General features: G+C 48.7%; 1 protein-coding gene across 5 annotated transcripts in view; it reads right to left on the bottom strand.

The window, feature by feature from the left end:
• Positions 1-23,427, bottom strand: part of TP53BP2 (tumor protein p53 binding protein 2) — a 56,410-nt gene that overhangs the window by 4,662 nt on the left and 28,321 nt on the right. For all 5 annotated transcript variants that reach the window (XM_047705431.1, XM_047705434.1, XM_047705432.1 and 2 more), the window contains 13 exons: positions 20,095-20,177; positions 17,010-17,111; positions 14,700-14,874; positions 13,722-13,903; positions 13,227-13,391; positions 12,741-12,969; positions 11,257-11,361; positions 10,634-10,782; positions 9,287-9,746; positions 7,182-7,957; positions 4,353-4,490; positions 3,523-3,656; positions 1,396-1,562 (listed from right to left, as the gene is read on the bottom strand). In XM_047705431.1, the coding sequence (XP_047561387.1) occupies positions 1,396-1,562; positions 3,523-3,656; positions 4,353-4,490; positions 7,182-7,957; positions 9,287-9,746; positions 10,634-10,782; positions 11,257-11,361; positions 12,741-12,969; positions 13,227-13,391; positions 13,722-13,903; positions 14,700-14,874; positions 17,010-17,111; positions 20,095-20,177 (2,865 nt within the window). The remainder of the gene's footprint in view (positions 1-1,395; positions 1,563-3,522; positions 3,657-4,352; positions 4,491-7,181; positions 7,958-9,286; positions 9,747-10,633; positions 10,783-11,256; positions 11,362-12,740; positions 12,970-13,226; positions 13,392-13,721; positions 13,904-14,699; positions 14,875-17,009; positions 17,112-20,094; positions 20,178-23,427) is intronic.

Here is a 23,427-nt window from a genome sequence, read left to right as displayed (position 1 = left end):
AGCCAGGCCATGGTCATTTCAACATCTAAAGCAAAAACACGCTTTCAGGGGCACCTGGGTGGCTCAGTGGGTTAAAGCCTCTGCCTTCGGCTCAGGTCATGATCCCAGGGTCCTGGGATCAAGCCCCGCATCGGGTTCTCTGCTCAGCAGGGAGCCTGCTTCCTCCCCTCTCTCTGCCTTCCTCTCTGCCTACTTGTGATCTCTGTCTGTCAAATAAATAAATAAAATCTTAAAAAACACGCTTTCATGGTGTTCATGGTATGTTCCATAAAGTAAAGCCTCTGATCACAAGTCCCTACGTGTCTTTAAAGATCAGATTCCAGAGCACCTGGGTAGCTCAGTCGTTAAGCGTCTGCCTTTGGCTCAGATCATGATCCCAGGGTCCTGGGATGGAGCCCCCCATCAAGCTCCCTACTCAGCAGGAAACCTGCTTTTCCCTCTCCCACTCCCCCTGCTCATGTTCCCTCTCTGTCTCTATCAAATAAATAAATAAAATCTTTTTAAAAATTAAAAAATTCAAAAACTTAAGATCAGATTCTCTAAGTAAAGCTCAAGATGGCCACTGCATTTCATATAACAAAGTATATATTAATATCTTAATAGTAAAATCTCAGTCTATCAAAATCATTCTTGATCCAAAGATGGGAACAGGAATGCAAGGTCACCCTCTGTGCCCACAATTGACAGGAAGAGCTGCGAGGCCACCCCACCTCCCCTCCTGAGCCTGAGAGCAGCCCGTGAGCCGGAGACGCAGCCTCACAGAGGGACAGGCTCACCAGCCCTGTGGCCCTTCCAGGGACAGGCGGATCAGCTTCCCAAAGCGTGTACGGCACAGACCCCAGCACTGCTTACCGCCTCTCCTCACTTCTGCTCCAGCCCAGCTGAGAAGAATGAACCTCAGCTCGTAAGAGTCGTGAACAGAAACGCCACCTGAGAGAGGCCTGTCTTGTTCTCGAGGGTCAGAGCTGATGTTCTCCCTCGGAATCAGAAACGCAAAGCCACGACGACAGAAGAGCCAGAACTCGGCTCTGAAACAGGCGCCGTCCTTCTTTCACCTCACGGTCAGTCTGATCTCGGGGGAAATCCCAGCTCCACGGGCTCGCACATGGCCCCTGCCATCCCTCGGGGCCGTCGTGGAAGGGGGCTCCACTCGCGGGGGGCCCAGTGTCTGGCCCGCATGGGGTCGGGGCCGTGTGACGTGTGGGCAGCTCAAGAGACACACGCACAAAAGCCACATTCATCACGGGCATCAAGGCCGCCCTGTTCCAGCACCCAGGACTAGGCACGACATAAAAATGCTTTCCTTGATAATAAACATACTTGGCAAACGGTACCCCAGAAACACAGGACAGATCAGCACAGTCATGAACATGCGGGAACGCGCGCATTACAAACCGTAAAGGAACTGCGAGCACTGGGTGTAGCCCTCCTCCATCTCCTCGCACTTGTCTGCGGCCGTCTGCAGGTCACTGTAGGTCGTGGCGAACACGGCGGCTCCGGACTCCACCAGGAACTTACACACCTGCACATTGTTGCAGGAGGCCGCGCAGTGCAGCGGGGTCCTGTGGGGCGACACACAGCAGGCTGCAGGGTCTCCCCCCGTACATGACGCCAGCAGGCCCGGCGTCTGTGCGAGCGCTCAGAGTCTACCATCTGGGCCCTTCTGGAAACCTCCTACACGGTTTTCTAAAAACCAGTTAAACACAGATATCTGAGCCCACGAGAGGAGGACAGGGAGGAACGGTCGAGGACGGCCACACTGGGCGCTGCTATGCGGGGCAGCGCAGAGGGCGAGAGGAACCACAAGCAAGGCGTGCAAGGCCAAGACATGCGAGTGACGGTCTAAACCAGGGCGAGATGCTCCAGAGCACCCGCCCCTGCGTCCTGGGCAGCTCGAGGCACAGCCGGCTTCACACCAGAGGCCTTCTCCCCGACAAGGCACCTGTCCATACTCGCTTCCCACTCCCACTGACGAGGGAATCGGGCTGCTCACGGAGAACTGCCTTCACCTAAGAGCTTGTGAAGTCCAAATTGAGCTTTAATTGAGTAGAGGTTTGTCTATTCAATGTAGATGAGAAAAGCGACTGTGAAATACACACATTCCGTCTGACAGGCCGCTGGCTGGCGGGAACTTACGGCCGCCCTTACGGAGAGCCCCTCCAGCCTCTCACACATTCACGGCGGGCTCCAGGCGACCCCTGACAAGGGAAGGGGGGAGAAGCCTGTGCCGCCGCCTAGCTCAAAGGCAGACAGCAGCGTGCGACCCGGGTCCAGACTGCACGCATCCACCCTTCTCTTCCTGCCCCTCTTCATTCTGTTCCTCTCAGGTGCACAGTCTCCAAAACCATGGATCCCCCACCCTGCATCCCAGAACACAGTAGGTCAAAGTCTGGTGACTATTACTGCAGAATTTTTAACTGCATGCTTTTTTAGTAGTGAAAAATTATATATGACCTAAACTGCTAGTAACAGGGAAACAAAAACATATGACACACTAAGAATTTGTTTTGGGGGTGTCGACTGGCTCTGTCAGGGAAACGTGCATCTCTTGATCTTGGGGTCATGAGTTCAAGCCCCACGCTGGGTGTAGAGCTTACTTTAAAAAAAAAAAAAAAAGGAATTTGTTTTGCTTAGGTTATAAACATAAACCAAAAAATTAGGCTACAAAATATATATGTAAATTTGAAGGGAAAAGATTAAAAAACAACTGGTATTTACCTTTAAATAACTGTATATAAAAAACAGTTTTTTGTATTCTTCCGAAGCAAAAGCTTATTCTAATTCATACTTTCTTTAAAAAGAAGAATTACAGAATCTGCTCTCTGTCCTATTACAGTCATCAGAGGTGAAAGCACCTATCAGGACCCCTTATTTTGGTGTGCAATAATAACCCATGATCCTGGGCGCCTGGGTGGCTCAGTGGGTTAAGCCGCTGCCTTCGGCTCAGGTCAGGATCTCAGGGTCCTGGGATCGAGTCCCGCATCGGGTTCTCTGCTCGGCGGAGATCCTGCTTCCCCCCCCCCCTCTGCCTGCCTCTCCATCTACTTGTGATCTCTCTCTGTCAAATAAATAAATAAAATCTTTAAAAAAAAAAAATAAATAACCCATGATCCTACGAAGGATACTCATCATCTCTAACAATGCCCTCTGGGTTCCATGCACATGACCATCCCACAGAGCGCTCCGTGAAACAAGATTCCATAGTCATATACACTTGGGAAATGCTACAAACTCTGCTTCCCTCTTGCAGATGCACAGTGGACATCCGTGGACAGAAGAAGGGCATCACTGGGCTCGGGGGACTGGGCTGGGACCAATATCTCTCAGACTCACACAAGTCGGCCACATCTGTGCCACTCAGGGACATCTTCTCATCACTCAACTACAATACTTCATAAAAACTGCACGTGCTTCAGGAACAGGAGCAAGAGGACTGTCACACAAGGACACCTGTGGATGCTCCTAGCGTCCAGCAGCGCTGGGGTCACCCCACGGCCAGGGTGGCAGTCGCTGGGGACTTACCATCCATCACTGTCTGCAGCATTGACATTCACACCAAACTGCACCAAGAACTTCACAATTTCCGTGTGGCCCGCACACACAGCATTGTGCAGAGCTGTGATGCCCTCATCATTGGGCAGGCTCGGGTCATCAACCTGCGACATCAAGACGAAGGGGAGCTATCACCCAGACTTCCTGTCACCGTTCAGGTCACTATCACCTGGCTCTTCAGGATCAAGGGAACAGAAATAGGCTTCTGCGGGTTGCTTTTTTTTAAAGTTATAATTAAAACCTCCAGGAGCCGAGACGACTACACCAACCTCAGGTCTAGAAATAAGACCGCCAGAAGAGCCGGTCTTTAAGGAGGCACTCACTGTAAAAAGGTCTAAAAACTGAACAGGTGCCGGGAACCATATCCTCAGTCATTTTTGCTTATTCACCCTCCGGCTCCCCACCACAAATTAGAGTCTGAGGAGAAGGTGCATTTCCCATGTTAAGGAAAAAAGGTCAACTAAAAATATTTTAAATAGTAGGCTTCTAAAAATAGGGACCACATGTGCAACTTAACAGCACAAGTCCGTGTCCACCCTGGAGCAGCTATAAACAGAGAGGAACCATCTCCCCAGACAGAAAAGTACTCTGGAGAGTGCTGGGGACACCGCACTTCAACTCACAGAATACAAATAAAATACAAAATACGAAATACAAAAAAAAATACAAAATTCAAGCGTGCTCCGCATCCCTTCCACCTTGTCCCTCCCTACCTCAGCCCCTCCCGCCTCTAGAGCTTCTTAAGCAGAAGTCAGAAACAAAATAGAACGTATTTAAGAAATCTACAAATCCAATCATACCTCATAAATAATTCTCTGTACAAGGTCAAATTCTCCCTCCAAAGATGAATCTAGAAGTAAAGCGAGGGGGTTGAACTTCACCCTCATTCCATGCGCGATCCTTTCCGAACCAGTTTTACGCAAGTTTGTCCTTTTGCCCTGTGGGAGAGAGGTACGAAGTAAGGACCCCGGTCTCTGAGAGCAGACCTAGGGAAGGGGAATGTCTCAGCTGAGGAAGTAAAAGTACATTTAAAAATCCATATCAGGGGCGCCTGGGTGGCTCAGTGGGTTAAGCCGCTGCCTTCGGCTCAGGTCATGATCCCAGGTCCTGGGTTCGAGCCCCACATCGGGCTTTCTGCTCAGCAGGGAGCCTGCTTCCTCCTCTCTCTCTCTGCCTGCTTCTCTGCCTATTTGTGATTTCTCTCTGTCAAATAAATAAATAAAACCTTTAAAAAAAAAAATCCATATCAGCGCATTTTATGGACATGACACATTATCTAGAAATGTATATAAATCACAACATATAGCTTACTGAGTAACACCTGTGTAACAAAGCCAGCAAGGTCTAACAGGCGATGAGAGCAGGCGGGCTTGCTGTGGGGCACAAAATCAGCCAAGACTGGCCTCCAAGTTCCCTCTCTGAGTTAGGCTGGCAAACCCCACACGATTAAACCAGGCGACAGCACAATCAGACTTATCATGGCTAATGTTAATGAATGGCTGCTGGTGGACTCCCCACCAAAACCCTGTGACCCCATCGTACAGATAAAGGATGTTAAGGCACACAGCCAGGAACACCAGAGCTGGGATTTAAATCCAAGTCATCTGGCTTCAAATCCCTTCCCTTCAACCATCTTATAACGAAATGCTTCCTCAGGGGAAAGCATATAACCAAGGAAATAATAAGTATTATCAGCCTGTCTTACGTATACTGACAAGAAATCTTTCCAGTCTTAAAATGCTATCCCTATTTTACATTCAGAATTTGACTATACTCCAAGATACATGAGCCAGTCAGTCAAGCCCTTTGACTATGAATACAATAGAGCAAAACAATAGAGCAAAAGTGTTAAGACTGATTTAACAAGCCATTCAATAAGTTTCCTACACACCCCCAGCAAAGTGGCAACGTTTCCTGAGGCTCGCTGTGCTATGCGGCCTGGTCCTTACTCTATTTCGGATGCAGAAAACCACCGAGGTTTAGAAAACACCAAGCGGTCATCACTCCACTTCACAAACGTGCTACAACTCAACTGCCACGGTTTCTGGGAAACAGGAAGTGTAGATGTCACATGACCATGAGATGCAGCCACAAGTGGGATGGGCAGGACCCCATGCACTCTCCAAATAAGCCTGACACGCAGTTCGGTCTCTCGCAAAGCCAGACAAGAAGGAAATCACTCCCCCAGGACGACAGGAACGGATGGTGACACTGTGACCCTCCGGTCTCCTCTGCCCCTGGGTACATGAATCATTTTGACTTAACGACTAAAGAGGGGTGGGGACACAGCAAAAAGAGGTGTGAAGTCGTCTCTCCTTCCCACAAGTTTAACGCCAGCTGCAGAGAGCCATGCTCCGGGACAGACAGGGCACAGTGCTGTTTCAAGGCCTAATCTCTACTTAAACCTTGTCCCCTAGAATCCACAATGTGCTGTATAAAACTTGGAAGCAAACATCCACAGTAACCAGCAGTTATAGCAAATCAAGACAATAATTATCTCTGAATACCGTTACATCTCAAAGATGCAATGAGGGATCAAAAACATAAAGCACTTTGGGACGCCTGGGTGGCTCAGTTGGTTGAGCAGCTGCCTTCGGCTCAGGTCATGTTCCCAGCGTCCTGGGATCGAGTCCCACATCGGGCTCCTTGCTCGGCGGGGAGCCTGCTTCTCCCTCTGCCTGCCTTTCTGTCTGCCTGTGCTCGCGCTCTCTCTCTCTCTCTCTGACAAATAAATAAAATCTTAAAAAAAAAAAAAAACAAAACATAAAGCACTTTAAAAAAATCCCTACAATATGCAATTTTGCTTCGATCTTTAAGACTCACGGTTTCACATCCTACGGAAACAGAGCAATGCCAGCTATACCTGAAAAGTCAACTTTATTTAAGGACACCCTGGGATTTTTGATCCTCTCTCACAGACTTCAAAGGGACGCAACAGACTTGCAAACAAAGGCATGACAATTGGAAGGCTTGTGCACCATGTGCCCAAGTCAACACACGCACAGCCTGGGAGGAAGGGAAGCTGGGGCTCAGGGGCACGCCAGGGGTCCCCTACCCAGGAGGAGAGGAACAGGCTCATCCCACCCCTATCTGTCCCACACACTCCCAAGTTTACCAACGTTGGAAGTCTGAGGATCCCCGAAACAGTTCCTTAAAGATACACATCACTGAGAGGAAGAACAGTGTAAAAGAGTGATGTCACTGTGGAGGAAAGGGGCACCATCTGCCTGATTTCACAGAGCTGGTCAAGGGAGAGAGTTTCCGAGCCTGGTCTCCTCCCTCCCAGCTTCACCAGCCTCCCAAGAGGGACTGCCACAGAGGCGTGGGGTTTGTATCGTAAAGAACCCAATTCCACCTCTTCCCAAAGAGAAGGGTTCTTCCTAAAAAACAGAGATGTTCTTTACCCTGAATACACCAAATCTTCCTCATACTTCTGAGCTCTCCTGAGCGCTAAAGGGGGTGTAAAATAAGAGGCAACAGTTGGCAACCATGGGCAATTCACAGGCAGACCATCCTCTGCAAATGGCCCTGAGCAGTTTTGTGTTTCCCCGGGTCTTTGAGAGTCAACCACCTGGAAATCTGTGACAAGGGGGTCTCCTGAAAGGACTGTGAGACAGCACGCTACTTACAGGAGGCAGAGACACCTGCCCCGTGATTTCGGGTGGACGCATGCTGCCCGAGTCTTCTCCCGGCCCTTCTGGCTCCCCAGACGGGTATGGTGGGGGTGGGTATGGGGGATACTCCTCCAGGTACACTTCCAGTGGATGGGGGGCCTCTGCACTTGGTTCTTCCGCACTGTTCTGGAAACTGGGGCTGCTGTCTGGGACTCCTTCAGGCACATAATTAAGGCCCGGGGAAAGAGCTGCCGTGTCACTGTTCTCGGAACTGGCGCTTCCCACGTCCTCTGGGGACACTGGTTCAGGAATGAGAGAGACTGTCTCCTTCTCGGGCTCCACGTGTAAATATGGATTCTGGGCTTCAACTGGGCTGTCAGAATCGGCCACCACGGGCGTCGGCTTGGACGGATACGAGGGAACAGAGATGGTCTCCATGGCAGCGATGGTGGTCCTCTGGTACAGAAGCTTCTGGATGTTCGGCCCATTCGGACCTTCCGGCTCTGTGATCGAGCTCCGTTTCTTGAGTGGCCTCGGCGCGTTGGAAAGCTTCTTGCGCAGGGCTTCCAGGTCGGCGTCGCTCTGGTTTCGGTAGGGGTTGGACAAGAAGGGTAGCAGTTTGGTGGGGCTGAGCGGCCGAGGAATTCGTTCATTCTCATGGCTCTCCTGGCCCGAGGCCACAGGCTCCACATCCGGCTCGGGACTGCCAGGCTGGCTCTGGCTGCTGGAGTACACGTTCTCCAGATGCAGCTGCTGGTTCTGGGCGGCCGCGATCACAGGCTTGCCGTACACTGGTCGGAAGTGGAAACAAAGCCCCGATGAGGATTAAATCAAACCAGCAGGTAACAGACACGGGGCACAAGGTTGAAAGCCACCTTCAATTTCACAGTTACTACACGGCACCCTTCAACACAAGTGATTTTTTAAAAACAACAAAAGACCACGCAAGGCTTCCATGTTAGCACAGTAAACTTACCACAGAATGAAAACCCTCACTGATGGGAACACGTGCCATTATTTCATGTACTGCGAAGAAAAATGCTGCCATTATAACTGTAAGAAAACACCAGCTGGGGTGCCTAGGGGGCTTAGAGGGTTAAGCCTCTGCCTTCAGCTCAGGTCACGATCTCAGGATCCTGGGATCACGCCCCACATCAGTCTCCCTGCTCAGCAGAGAGCCTGCTTCTCCCTCTCCCTCTGCCTGCCTCTCTGCCTACTTGTCTGTCTGTCAAATAAATAAAATCTTTAAAAAAAAAACGCAAGAAAGAAAGAAACTACTGCTTGTAGCAAACTTAAAATGTCAAAATATGAGAACATAAAAAAGCAATCCTTTCCTGCGTCTGGATAAAACTAAACACGAACTACCCTCTCTTTCATATGTCTCAAAAGTAAATCAAGGAGGGGGGATTGTATTTGGCTGACAACATTAAGAACCACTTATATTTAATAAAACCATTCCCCTTATCATTCTGATTCTACCAAAACTATCCAATTTCCAAATTACTGCATTAGCAGTTCTCAATGAAGCCGAATCAGCCACAGCACATGTATAAATTCTTTGTTGTCTGGTTACTTGAGGTACATTTCAGGGCACAATCACGTGATTTCGTGACCAGAAAGCCACCATTATTCAATTAAAACAAGGTGAACTGGATTTTAGTTTTATAAACAAATGACCCTTAGAAAGAACCCACCAGATCACCAGACTGTCTGTCTTCCCATGTTTCTGTATCTCACTAGCAGCTGTGTCCTCATGAGAGCAACGTAAGACACAGTGGGGAATGCGACTTGGGGCAGCTATCCCTCCGTCCACCCCAGGAGCACCTGGGGTGGACCCCACAGGGAGGACATTGCACGAGCCTCACTCACGTGGTGGGCCCAGCAAGCGGGGACACAGAAGGCTGTGTCTGCACCACGGGTTTCTTCAGCTACGGCACCCACTCATCCCTCCATGACATGGAGTGGAAACCCAGCTCAGCACCCAGGCAAGAAGACAAGCTGCCACCCCACAAAGCCCTCAGGACACAAGTGTGCGTCAACTCAGCCAATCACGGACAGATGACAACTCCAGGTGGGACTGAGCCGCCCCCTGCTCCAGTGCAAACGGGACCAGAGCTTACCGGTGGAGAAGGGCGGCCCTCTGGAATGGGTCTTGGTCAGCGCGCTCTGCACTGCCTGCTGGAAGTTCTTCCCGGGAGCCTGACGCTGCGTGTACATGGAGTATATGGAGCTGGCGGCCACGGTCTGGGGCTTCCGCAAGGGTGGGGGAGGGGTGTCCTTGGAAGGCTGCGGGGTGAAGGGCCGGATGGCCGCGGCTGGAGGATTCTCTTGCTTCCCAGCTGCAGACAAGGCCTGGCCCTGGCTGGCCGAGGGCGCGCCGGGGGACACCACGACCCTCTGTGGCTGCCCTGATTTTGGTTTGCTTCCCATGGACGCCACACCTGCTGACAACTGTGGAGGGTTTCCATCCGGCTTCATGTCTGGCGCTGACTGAGTGGTTTGCCCAAAATAAGGCAAGTTAATCTGTTTTGGTTTTGACGGAACAGGAGGCGGCACTTTAGCCACATTTTTACTTGCAGCCTGAAACACACACACACAAGGCAGTTAAAAACACTGTCCAAATGGGTATACAGCATGTGCTAGATAACCGGATTTCGCAAATACTAGCTCTATGTTTTCAAGTCAATTAAAAACTCATAGGTCTCTTCACTGAACTACGTTTAATAAGGAACCAGAGGGGGCACCTGGGTGGCTCAGTGGGTTAAAGCCTCTGCCTTCGGCTCGGGTCATGATCCCAGGGTCCTGGGATCAAGCCGTGCATCGGACTCTCTGCTCAGCAGGGAGCCTGCTTCCTCCTCTCTCTCTCTCTGCCTACTTGTAATCTCTGTCTGTCAAATAAAATAAATAAAATCTTTTTAAAAAAATTAAAAAATAAGGAACCAGAGGACTGTGCTATGGTTCCTGCCCGCACGCCTCTCCTCATCACCCCGACTCGGAGACTCCCACTCCACATATTCACAGATGGACCAAATAACCCAAAGTCCTCCTCGCTCATCACACCACTGTGGTGAAAACACCTAATTGGGAGCACACCACCATCACCCGTTGTTGTCAAAGGCTAGGATCCTAACAGTCACACAAGATTCACGCCAAATCGTTACTAACAATACCTCGGCTCCAGATTCTGAAGCCAGAGGGTCGCTGAGTAGTGCACACACAATGTGCTTCAGCACGCTCCTAGTTTTCAGAGAATCACACAAAATGGGAGCCAGCAGCAAGGATGACAGCCTTTCTCCAATTACCACAAACACGCTTAAAGCTGCAGAATTCAAAACGACAGAATTCTGTGTTCTCATCTTCCAGAAATATTTTGGTTTTTCTTGCTCTCCTTCAACATGATAGTCCCTCTCTTCTAAAGAGCATATACAGAATTACCACTGAATGTTAACCTGAGCCATTCTTCACACCTGAGCATCCCGCAGGATGTCCTCGCTGCTCTGGTTCTTCCTCAGAGCCCCAAAGGCGGGTGGGGCGGCACACTGATCCACTGTGTCAAACATTGAAAAGGGACGCACTTTCTTTTCCTTCTCCCTCAGGGGAACCTCTCCATCATCACCTAAAGATGGAAAAAATCACAAGGAGATTCAAGCCATTTGTAGTAAGACCTCTTCTTCACATGTAAGTTTCCCTCTCCTCAATCTCCTTGAAACCACACCCCCAAGACATGCTTCCCTATTTTTAATTGAGTTAACTGGAGAACAGCCCAGATGCTACGCCACTACCTTGAACTCCATAGCTAAATGAAGGTGTTCCGGAAGTGAACACTGTCCGCAGGTTTGACACACCAGAAAACAAACTAAAGAAGACTGTGGTGACACAGACAGTAGAACGTCTGACCCTTGGTTTTGGCTCAGGTCACGATCTTATGGCTGTGCAGTGGAGCCCCACATTGGACTCAGCATGGAGTCTGTCTGAAATTCTCTCTCTCCCTCTGCCCCTCCCACTCATACTCTCGCTCTCTCAAATAAATCTTTAAAAAAAGAAGAAAAAGAGCGTGGAGCACCTCTCAGATGTCAGAACAGAACCTCACCTTGGTCCAGGGCATCCCCTGAGCTCACAGGCACGGAGACTTGGCTCACAGAAATGTCTGCACTTGGGGAGCTCCAGTCAGGGCCGAGCAGATGGATTTTAGAGCCTACAATGCAGAAAAGCAACCACAGTAACCTAGCATTCCAAACAGATCTCTAATGGTTCCTTTTGCTCTAAAAACAGCTTGAAATTTCAGACTCCCAACCATCCCTTAAACTTATTTAGAAAATATGAGAATTCAGATTCCTAATTTAAACTTACTGAAACAAATTTAAGATTAATTGTAGTCAACAGAAAATCTGCCTGAACCAGTGAGGACACCCTGCTTCTCATTGGTACGAAACTGTCACTGTCCTAGTCAGAACAACTTCCAACTTCGCAGACCAAGGGTTCCAAGGCATATCTGACACACCAGTTAGGCACACACAACAAAAAGGCAAAACTGTGGACATGGATCAGTCTTCCACAGATCGGTGTGCTCTGTGCAGGTTTTCTCTACACAGATGTGGAAGCATCAAGGCCACAGCTCTGTCCTAATAGCAGCAAAACAGAGCCAGTTCTTTCTGCAGGGAGACCCAGACCAGAGGCTCTATCACCTCACCCTGGTAATTATGGCAACATAATCGCAACTGTAACGTTAGCCATATTCTGCGCGTGACAGTGGCTGGGGAAAAGAAACAATAGTGGCCACTATTTCTTCTCCCAGGGTCTGAATGAGGATGTTTTCATCCCGCTTTCCTACAAGACTCCCTTCATCTAGGACTCTTGTCACACTACTCCGGCTCACACCTCCCCACGCACTGAGAACTACACAGATACAAAGACCACTAACATAAGGTGCCTCCGTTACTGTCACTGTGAGCTTCCAGAAGGTTTATCTTTATTCTATAAAGTGCTAGCAAGCAAAGGCTCCTGTGTGAGCACATACACACAGTAAGCACCACCGATCAGCAGAACGTACTCGCTACCTCACCTTCCATAATGATGAGACCACTACCACATATGCGGTGTTTTTACACAAAAGGAAAAGGGGTCGAGTTATAAACATCAAATCAAAATGTCCTCATTAACAAGAAGGAATTCAAAACAATCTTCATTGACGAAATATTATATTTCATCTCATTCCCAAACAGAATTGCATTATTTAGGGTTAAAAAACATATCATGGTGATGCCTGGGTGGTTCAGTTGCTGAAGCATCTGCTTTGGCTCAGGTCATGGTCCCCAGGGCCTGTGATCAAGTCCTACATCAATTAATCTCCCTCTTCCTCTGTGTGTGCTCTAGCTCTCACTTTCTAATAAATAAAATCTTTAAAAAAGAAAAGAAAAGAAATGCATCACGGTGCTAGCAAAAACCACACAAAGATTCTCAGGACTTAAACGTGAATAAGGAATAGAAAGACATTTTTTTTAAAACCCCGGGAGTAAATGACAGTGAGGACAGGGAGAATATGTTGTGGGAGGGACTGGAAGTGACCCATTTTACCTTGACCCTGGGAGGCGGGCCCAGAGCGCATGTTGGGCAGTGTGTGTACTTTAAGCGGCCCTTCCGGAGCCTGCATGGCCAAGGAGCCGTCCGGCAGAGCTGGCTTCACCAGAAGTTCAGGCCTCGAGGGGACACGGGGCATCGTGGACGACTGGATGTAGGGCCCCACAGCAGCCACACGACTGGGCGCCGGCAGCCCTTGCGGGGGCAGGTTTCCATCCGATGAGACCTTAGGGAGAGACACGGGAGCATGATGAGTCCCACCGCATCCAACTCAGAGAGGCTGTGGCACTCGCTAATCTGTAAAAAATCAGCACTTCCGGGGTCTCACCCCACAGTGTCCTGGAGCCGCCCCACCCCAGCCCCGCAGCAGGAGGAGCGGCCCTTGCTCTGTCCCCGACAGAAGGCCCTCTGCCCAGAGGACACCCGGGCGCGCCTCCAGAGGTGGCTGCCCATGTGACCCGCGGGGCAGCATCGGCCACTTACCGGGAGGCTCTCCTTCTGCTGCAAGGCCGCCTTCTTCTTCCACAGCCGGTCCCGCAGCTCATTAACACGCTTGTCCATGACCGCCACCTCTGAATTGCGCTTATTCAGACACTCACGCTGTTGCTGCAGCTTGGCATTCTGCTCCTGATTCAGTTTGTTTCGTAACTGAATAAAATGGGGGGGGTAGCCAAGGAATAGGAAGAAAAATTTCTCAAACAGATAATCACATGATTGACTATTACATAATTTCTAAAAACGTAAGGTCCCTCCACCTCTCCCCACTTCCATTTTATGGTTTAAAACTATCAGCCCACCCACTGTGGTTGTAAGGAATGCCTCCAATTTCCTGTGTCAGGTAATCTTAAGTTTATTCTAGACTCTTTGAGGTTTGGGTGTTCCCCCCACCCTGTCCCACCCCCAGTTTGAGGAAAAGAAACCGAAATCCCGCACTTAAAGCCACTTCTGTGGCAACTGTGCCCCTGGAGCGGGCCGCACCTGCAGCTCCTTGTAGAGTCGGTCAAGCTCAGCCGCGGCAGACCGGCTGTCGTGACGTCCGTCTATCCTGCCGTTCTTGAGCATCTCCAACTGTCTGGTCAGCTCCTCCACTTTGGACACGGCCAGAACGAGCTCCCTCTGCTTTTGCTGGAACAAACTATTCATTTGCTCAATCTCCTCCACTAGAATGAGAACAAGAAAAGCCACAACAGTTGAAAAGAAAAATAAGAATGGAGCACTCCCAGGCAACCGGGCTTTACAACAAACTTCCTAACAAAAAGTACAGACGTTTTTCAGAAATGTCCTCGAACCAACCTATTTCTTTTACAAGCAACTGAAATCAACATAGACATTTCTAAATGTCCGTGCCTCCCTCTGAATAGATCTCTAGCAGAATTTGTGTTATGAATATTATTAAGCTCCAAATTTTAGAAACAATGAAATTTATTGAGAACTTTTAATCTGTTTTATAGTGGTACAGAAAGGTATTACATCACGAAAATTTTAATTAAAATAGCATTGTAATAGATGGACCTATTATATGAATAAAAATCCTTGCCTTCATCATATTTTCAGTCAAAAGTATTTAGAAAGAAAAACAAAATCCCATTAGTACATTTCTAAAAAGCTTGTCTAAAAATCCCAGCAGCTAAGGGCAACCCTCTTGGGTCCCTTCCCTGTGTGGAAGCTATGTACTAGATCACTCAATAAACTCTCCTTTGCTGCCCACCAAAATAATAAAAATAAAAATAAAAAAATAATGAAACACCCAACACCTAAATTCAATTCACGCGAACCAAAAGCATCAAAACTGCAGGGAATTGTGCTTTGAAAAGCCTTGATTTTAAAGCTGCCTACACACACAGCCTTGGCTTTCCGTCACTCACGCAAGGCTGTAAGCGCCCCACACCCACGTTCCTGTTCCCCCGGCCCCGTGGAGCCACAAGCACTGGCCAGGCCCCTCCAGGAGCGACTCACCCAGTCGGCCGTTGCTCAGCCTCTTTTGCTCCACGTGGCCTTTCAGGGCTCGCACCTTCTTTAGCTTAGCCTCCTGGTTCTCAGCCATCTCCTTCAGCCTCTTGAGCTTCTCCTGCTCAGCAGCTTGTTGCTGCTGACGCTGATCTTGCTGTTTCAAAAACTTCAAGCGCTGTTCCTAAAAGGTAGAAGCCATCATGGGGCAAATCCTTTCCGAAGGTGTATCGGCCCCAAAGGAAGCTGAGCGTAGCCGGAGGCCGAGGCGGCGGTGACCAGCCATCCTGCACGCTGCTGGATCCATCTCCGCCAGGAGGGAAGGAGACAGCTCCTAGGCCCAACCCGACACTCTCTTGGGGAAAGACCCAAGCACGAGCATTCTTACTCCCAGGGGTTCCTGCACAGCCGGGGAACAGTGATCCCACAGGGGGTGCTCGTGCTTGGGGAGGAGCACACGGGAAACATGAGGCGCTCACTACAAAGGTGGCCTTGGAGTCCAGTTCGGACTTATAACCCAAGCTCTGCCACTTATGGGCTTGGAGATGGCAAACCACATACCCTCACCAAGGACAGGGGTCTCCTTCTTCAGCCAAAAACAGGGTGATCAAGAGCCCCTGGGGCCACGGTGAGGAATAAATGAAATATGAGTGTGCACCTCATTGCACAGAACCTCACACAGCTAATGTACACTCAGCACACACACTTAGCAAAAAGCTTAAGAGCCACCCTGGCTTCAAAACCCACAATGTAACACTTTGTTTCTAGTATACTACACTAGTTACTTCAGTAAAAGTGAGTAACAGTGGGCGCCTGGGGTGTCTGCCTTCAGCTCAGGTCATGATCTCAGGGTCCTGGACTCAGGCTCCCTGCTCCACCAGGAGCCTGTTTCTCCCTCTCCTTCATGCACGCACTCTCTCTCTTTCTCTCAAATAAATAAAATCTTTTTAAAAAGTAAAAGAGCCACACAATTTATAATAAAACTTCTCAGAGTAATATCTCTGAAATATATATAACACAAAAATAGTTTCAAGAGAAGACCCTGAGGTCAAAGATGCATTCTATTACTCGGTCTTTTTATTTGAATTCACGTCCCTGAAATTCAAGAAACGGTGCCTCAGCACCACATGGGAGCCTAGTGGGAAACGCACACTCCCAGACCCCGAACCATCCCCACTGCACCAAGATATGCGTTTTCAACACGACCCCCTGGGGACTCCTTCACAAGCTCAAGTTTGAGAAGCCACGCTATCCCTGATTTTGAAAACACCAGCGCCCGGTGTCAGAGACAGAAGCGGACCCATAGGAACCCCAGTGAGTGCTACCCACGCCACAGGGCATGCTGCCGGGAACCCTACACCAATGGTCTACCCCACTCCAGCAACCATACAGTCGCCGTGGGCATGGCCAGCTGCAGACATGGAGTGTTCAGACCGGGGCGACGAGTGAAGGCCAGCCTGCCATCTGTGTCCCCCCGTCACACAGCCAGTCACGAGTTTGTCCATGGCTGCTTTTCTGCCATGACCACAATGCTGAGAAGCCCACAGAGCCCACAGCATTGACCACCAGCCTTTATGGAGGAAGCGTGGTGCCATCTGGGTCAGACGAGAGTTCAGGTTGGCGGGAGAAACAACAGGGAGACTGGTGTGGATGGTAACAGAGAAGCTTCTCCTGTTTCACCTGTTCGAGGCCAGGATAAGGATCAGTCTGTGGGGGCAGCATGTCCCAAATAAAGGCAAGCGGCCTGTTATCAGCGCCACACAGCAGAAGGGGACAGGGTTAGCACTGGTTGACTTTACAAGTCCCTCTTGCTGCAGTAATGATTCAGGACGGATCAGCCCAGAGCAGTTCCCTCTAGCAAAGTCAAAGGGCTCTTTATGCCTTTGCTGTTTTCCTGATCCACAACATAATGTGGTTAATTTTGATCAGAACTAGGGTTCTGTAGATCTTTTTTTTTTTTTTTTTTTTTTTTAAATTTGACAGACAGAGATCACAAGTAGGCAGAGAGGCAGGCAGAGAGAGAGGAGGAAGCAGGCTCCCCGAAGAGCAGAGAGCCCGATGCGGGGCTCAATCCCAGAACCCTGGGATCATGACCTGAGCCGAAGACAGAGGCTTCAACCCACTGAGCCACCCAGGCGCCCCGGTTCTGGAGATCTTAAGCAACTTGGATGATCTAAGGATTTCTACAAAATGCTGTAGTAAAGAGAAGAAAGCGGCACAAAGCAGGTAACCTGTGGGCTGAGAGGATCAATTTGTATCTTGGGGTCCCTGACAACAGCATCCACAGAGGGGCCTGTCCAGTCTTTACAGGACCTTTACCTTTGTAGCCAGCATTTGCTGCTGGGCCTCGATCTGCTGCTGCTGGCGAGACGCCATTTCCTGAAGCTCAGCAAGAGTCAGATCCATCCTGGGGCTGTTAACCTACGCATGAGAACACAAAGAAGCCAGCTGCAAGACCAGCACAGAGACTCTTCCCTTGGAGGCCTGTGGAAGCTTCCCCTGAGCCCCTCCCTCTAGAGGCCTGTGGCAGCTTTACCTGGAACCCCTCCCTCAGTGGCCTGTGGAAGTTTGCCCTGAGCCCCTCTGGACACAGTTTGCCATTTTCTTCCATAACATGAAAGAGATCACTAATTTTTAAATTAATATCCCCACAATGACTTGTTTCGATGGAAGACACACTAATATACGAACCAACACTCTTTTAAGTTATAAATGTAAAATTAAACAGTCTCAATAGTCTGTGACGGAAATGGAACAATTTAGAATTACCTTATTCTGGACTGAATTTATATTAGAAAAACAATGTTGGATCACACTAAACATGCTATTGGGGCCCTGGCAGCTAACTTAGAACTACTTTTACAAATACTGCACTAGCATCAGAAAATTCAGGAGATACGGAGTTATCAGGAACAAATGAGATGTCTACTCTATACAACGTGGTCCTAGGCATTCTAGCCAGTGTGTGCAGCAGAGCGAGAAGACAACATGAGCTGTATCCAGCTGTATCCAGTCGCCCATGAGGAAAATGATGTGGAATCCACAGAGGAGTTACCTGAACTAAGAAGTTGTTTAGCAAGATTGCAGGATAAATTATTGTTATGCAAAAATCCACTGTATTTCTTATATTAACAACCAGAAATACAAAAAAATTTTAAAGACCATTTATAGTAGCATACAAACCACAGAGTACCGAGGAATCAATTTAACAGAAGATGTCCAAGACCCATGCCCTGGAAACCCATAACCCCAGTATACTGAATGGCGGTATACTGAGGGGCACAGTCCCACCAGGTTTCTCCCAATACCTGACCGCACGACTTAGCTCGCTTTGGGGGCCAACATGGGTAGTGCTGATGGCAAGACAGAGAAGCAGAGAGCACAAACACAGACCCGCATGTATAGCAGGCAACTGACTTCCGACAGAGGTGCAAGGGCACTGGAGTGACAAACAGTCCTTTCAACAAACATGGCTCAGTCAACTGAGTATCCACCTATCCATGGACAAAACTTTAATTCTCACACAACATACAAATGTCCACCCAAAATGGATCATAAAATGTAATGTAGAGTAACAGCACAAAACTTCTAAGTTGAGCAATTATACTTAACCAAAATTTAGAACAAGACACAGATTGGGGAAAATATTTGCAAATCATATTACCTAATAAAGGACCTGGATCCAGACTATGGAAGAATTCTCAAACCCAGTACTAAGAAAGCAAACAAACCAACAAAGAAAAATATGAACAAAAGAGCTGAACAAATACTTCACACCAAAAAAGATATACGAATGACAAATCAGTGCATGGAAAGACACCAATGTCATCAGATATTAAAGAAATACATACTAAAGCCTACTAGCCAAAACTGAAAGGACTGACCACACCAAATGTTGGCAAGGATGTGGAAAAACTGGAACTCTGATGAGATTATAAACTAAATCACTTTGGAAAACAGTTTGGCAGCTTCTTAAAAAGCGAACACACACCTGCCACGTGACTCTGTCCTCCCACTCCTAGTATTTACTCAAGACAAATAAAAGAATATACCCATACGAAGACGTCCACCCAAATATTCATTACCACTTAATACAGAGTAACCCAAAGCTGGAAACAACCCCAATATCCATCGAGAGAGAAATGGATGAACAAGCCACATCGGGACAAGGCAAGACGTCTCAGCGATAAAAAGGAACCAACTACTGATACACAGGAGATGGATCAAAGTAATGACGCTGAGCAAATTCAGACAAAAAGACCTGAGACAGCATGACTCCATTTATGTACAAGTCCAGAAAATAAAACTAACTTGTAGTGACAGAAAGTGGACCTGCCAGGGGGTCCTGGAGGATGGGGAGAGAGGCAAGAAGGGAAGGGTTGCAAAGGACACGAGGAAACTCGGGATGAAAGACAGCGTCACTACCGTGCTGATGGGGACGGTTTCACACGGGTACAGGCATGTGAAAACTTACCACACTGTGTACTCAAACTGTGAGCCGTTTATGATACTTCCATAAAACCCAGTGAGGGGGAAAGATACCCTGTGTCGAGATGCATTCAAACCCTGTTAATGGCTAAAACGGTTTTTGGTCATTCTTATATGAGCTTTTCATCCCTGTAAGAGAACTATATGATCTCACAAGAGAAACAAGAATTTGGGGAAAAGCAGGGCAGGACCAAATGGCCTGCATTCTCCCATAAATTTACCCTAGATTGGAAAAAGATGACATAGCTAATTCCTTACAGTATTAAAAATTCTGAGCCCTGAAAACGTCCGTAAGGGGCCCCCCGAAGATACTTGCTAAAATTCACATGCAAGGGCATTAACATGTACTTTGTCATTTTACTAAAGCGATTACAGCAAAAAACAAAATCACACGCACAAAAAAATCCTCCCTTAACCTCATTCACCCTTTGTCTTGTTCTGAATTTGCAGTATATCCAGCATCTAACTGCTCTCAACAGTCAGCCATGCAGAGAGCATTAAAACTAATCCTTTCTATGAAATACATTTGAAACAACCCTTTAAAAAGCAGGCCTTGTTGGGGCACCTCAGGGGTGTGGGGTGGCTCAGTCAGTGAAGCATCTGCCTTTGGCTCAGGTCATGATCTCAGGGTCCTGGGATCGAATGCTGCTCAGTGGAGAGTCTGCTTCTCCCTCTCCCTCTGCTCCCACCCCTACTGTGCATGCTCTCTCTCCTCCCACCTCTCTCAAATAAAGAAATAAATCTTTAAAAAAAAAAAAAAAAAAAACTAATTCAGCCATCCTTCATAACCCCCTGAGCAACAAAGTAGCAAAAACCGTCCTTCCTAAGTGGTGAGTGACAAAGTGGCTAAGAAGTAGCAATGAGCGAGAGGGAACTGTTACAAGAGCAGCCGGCAAGCACATAAACCATCACTTACCCCGTTCTCCTTCCTTCGATGTTCACCAGGGACTTTCACACCATTTCTCTTTAAACTTGGATCCTGAGTCCGTGGTCCACTCACTAAGCAGAAAATTCAAAAATGATGCGTTACCCACCACAAGAGCTGGCAGATGCTGTTAAGGACTGGCTCATCTCTGAGCTCTGTGATTCTTGCTCCTGAATATTTTAAGTAGAAAGTAGACGGTAAACAAAATATTTTCTCAGAACAACAGAGGGAAGGTCTCATAGTTGTGCCTGTTTTGGAAAACCTTACTTGGAAAGGTGCACACTCAGCAGCAGACAGCACCGTGTGCTGACTGCTCCCGGGAGAGCTGCACAATCCTGGCAGCAGAGGACAGAAAACCAACAACGGTAACATACTTCTGACGGCGGGTCATGTGCCTCATCCGCTCCTCACTGCTCCTCCTAGTACCCTAGCTACTCAGCGGTGAAACCAAGAGCTTCCACTGGAAGGAATAAGGGCAAGTTAAATCAATCCATCCTTGTGCCCATTAGCCATGCTTGGAACTTACCCAGAAAAAAAAGTAACTGAAGGTAGAGCGACAGGGGTTCTGAATAACTGGTTTACTGAGGGCATTTTATGGTAATCCGTGAGTACCGTGAAGTGTGTCTCCATTTACAGTGAAAAATGTCCGTTTTTCTTAGCTTGGAAAAGTACTAACTGGAAAACACTATATATTGGTGGGGTTTTTTGGCTAAAAAGAATTTTTTGAGTCAAAATACAGGTCTTTCAGTACCTTGCGCTGCATCATAAAAGGAAAATAGTCTTAATTTAAAGTGATACGTTGTTAGAAATTAACATCAAAACATTTTTTAAGTATGTGGAATTAAACTTACACCTGTACTTCCCAGAGATTAGCAAACACATGATCGCCCAAGAAAGTTTCAGATTAAAATTTCCTCTGAATCGGGGCACCGGGGTGGCTCAGTGTGTTAAGCCTCTGCCTTCCGCTCAGGTCATGATCTCAGAGTCCTGGAATTGAGTCCCATATCGGGCTCTCTGCTCAGCAGGGAGCCTGCTTCCCTTCCTCTCTCTCTCTGCATGCCTCTCTGCCTACTGGTGGTCTCCCTCTGTCAAATAAATAAAATCTTGTTTTAAAAATTTTTAAAAAAGGGGCGCCTGGGTGGCTCAGTGGGTTAAGCCGCTGCCTTCGGCTCAGGTCATGATCTCAGGATCCTGGGATCGAGTCCCACGTCGGGCTCTCTGCTCAGCGAGAAGCCTGCTTCCCTCTCTCTCTCTCTCTCTCTCTCTCTCTCTGCCTTCCTCTCCGTCTACTTGTGATCTCTCTCTGTCAAATAAATAAATAAAATCTTTAAAAAAAAAAATTTAAAAAAAAAATTAAAAAAATTTTCTCTGAATTAAACATCTACTATATCTACTTAGCAGAGAATCCCATGCCGATAAAGGTCTGTCCTCAGAGCCAGGTATGACATGTACACCTAACTTGAACGCATTAGCTTTGTTTTTAAAATACTGTTCAAATTCTCTGACAACACAATCTTTCACAATATTTCTGCAAGAAAAAAAATCTACCATTTAGGAATTACTGCTTTCTTTGCTTCCTCAAAGACAGGGCACTGAACCAGCAGGAGCACGTTCAGGACAGGACACATTCAGGGCCCCGGGAGTTTGAGAAAGAGCTCACACTCATGCTCAGCACAGGTCCCAGGTGAGCAGGTCCCAGGTCACGGGAGCGGAGACTGTGGCAGCCCTGCCGCCCCGCCCCAGTCCAGAGGAATGTGAAGAGGGGTTCCCACCCTGTGGGGCGGTGACGCTGCTGTGTCCCCGCTCAAGCACTGGGGGGCGCTGGTGTGTGGGACGCTGTGAACACAGCTGCACTGCGGGATGGTGTTTCTCACCTTAAAGACACACTGAGCCCGCCGCGGAGGCTCCTCAATAATTTAGCCTCTACACACACAAAAGATCTGCCAACAGTCAGCCAACAGGTACAAGTCAGCTTCCTTCACGAAGATGTGTGCAGTAATGTCAACAAAGGACAAAATAAAAATGTGCTGTCGATGCCCATGTAAAACTACAAAGGAAATGTGTGTGCTGATGGGAAGTGAACACACAGAATAGCACGTGGCCTGGGACAGGGGGCCGAAGTGCTAGCACCCCTCACCTGCAAAGCGCGGGCGTCCACACGCCACAGCGGCCCCCACAGGCCAGTCACTAATTTCTAACCACCAGACACCAAAAGAACATGGTTATTAAAGCAGTAACAAAGAGAACTGACATTTGCTACCTACTTAACTGCTCCCAGGAATTACTGAGGTCACAAATCCTCAACTTCCCATTTTAAAAGTTCTCCCATCTTTAGAAACACCTAGTAATCCTGCACACATCTGACTAGAAACAAGGCCGCCAGGGTCCTGGGATGGCTGCACCCTCAGGGTCCAGCAGCTTTCAGTCCACTGTTCCTCTACTGGCACAGCGCCCATCACCCTCCCCCTCTTTACCTTGTCTCCACACTCCACTGAGAACCCTCGGTTCCCACAGGTGTGAGCACCTGACTCCCAAGTCCTCCATCCCACGTGACTTCCACCCAAAGCTAACCTCTTGGCCTCTAATTCCCGCTCATTTCATGGCCCAAATGGGGCCCTCATCACCTAGAAGCTCTCTCCCTTTGGAATCTTAAATTCAGATGTTCTCCTTTTTGACCCTAAGTTCCTCTCACCACACCTGTTCATGAGCCCAAGACCAAGGCCGCAGTCTCTTCCCCTGCCTCCCATCTCCCTGCAGCCCTCTCTTCCATCCCTTCCTACCAGCTGAAGTTGTCCTGACCATGGCCTCCTCTCCCCATCCACCCTCTGAGTTGGACCAGCAAAACCCCAATCCTGGGTCAATCCAACCATCCTCTCAGAGCCGCCCAGACTGCCAAGCACGCCTGGAGGGAATGCCCTGGGTCTCGGAGTCTGTGTTCTCACCTGGGCCCCAGTAGCCTGCCCCTGCCCCCGGCATATGCTCACCTATTCCCCACAACAGTTCATGCTGGCCTCTATACCTTGCCAACCCCGAGAAAACCATCAGACAAGAAGCCCCTCCACCTGATCCCACAAAGCACGTGCCTGTCACCACCCCCGCCGGCTCCCTCTCCCTCCACAACAGCGGACACCAGCTCCCTCCTGCACCCAGGACATCGTCCCCACTGAGGGTGTACTCCCTCTCCTGCACTTCAGCCTCCTGATCTGGGGACTTTTTTCTACCCGCTCCTCCCCTCTTCAAAGAAAACAAATGAAAGGAAACCACACCCTTTTCTCCCCAACAGTCAGGTCTTGGAAGCTGGTCTGACCTCTGGCTTCCATGTCC

This window comes from Lutra lutra, chromosome 15, assembly GCF_902655055.1.
Source record: "Lutra lutra chromosome 15, mLutLut1.2, whole genome shotgun sequence".
Taxonomy (NCBI): domain Eukaryota; kingdom Metazoa; phylum Chordata; class Mammalia; order Carnivora; family Mustelidae; genus Lutra; species Lutra lutra.
The sequence above is the reverse complement of the archived record's forward strand: the minus strand, read 5'-3'. Positions and strand labels throughout refer to the sequence as shown.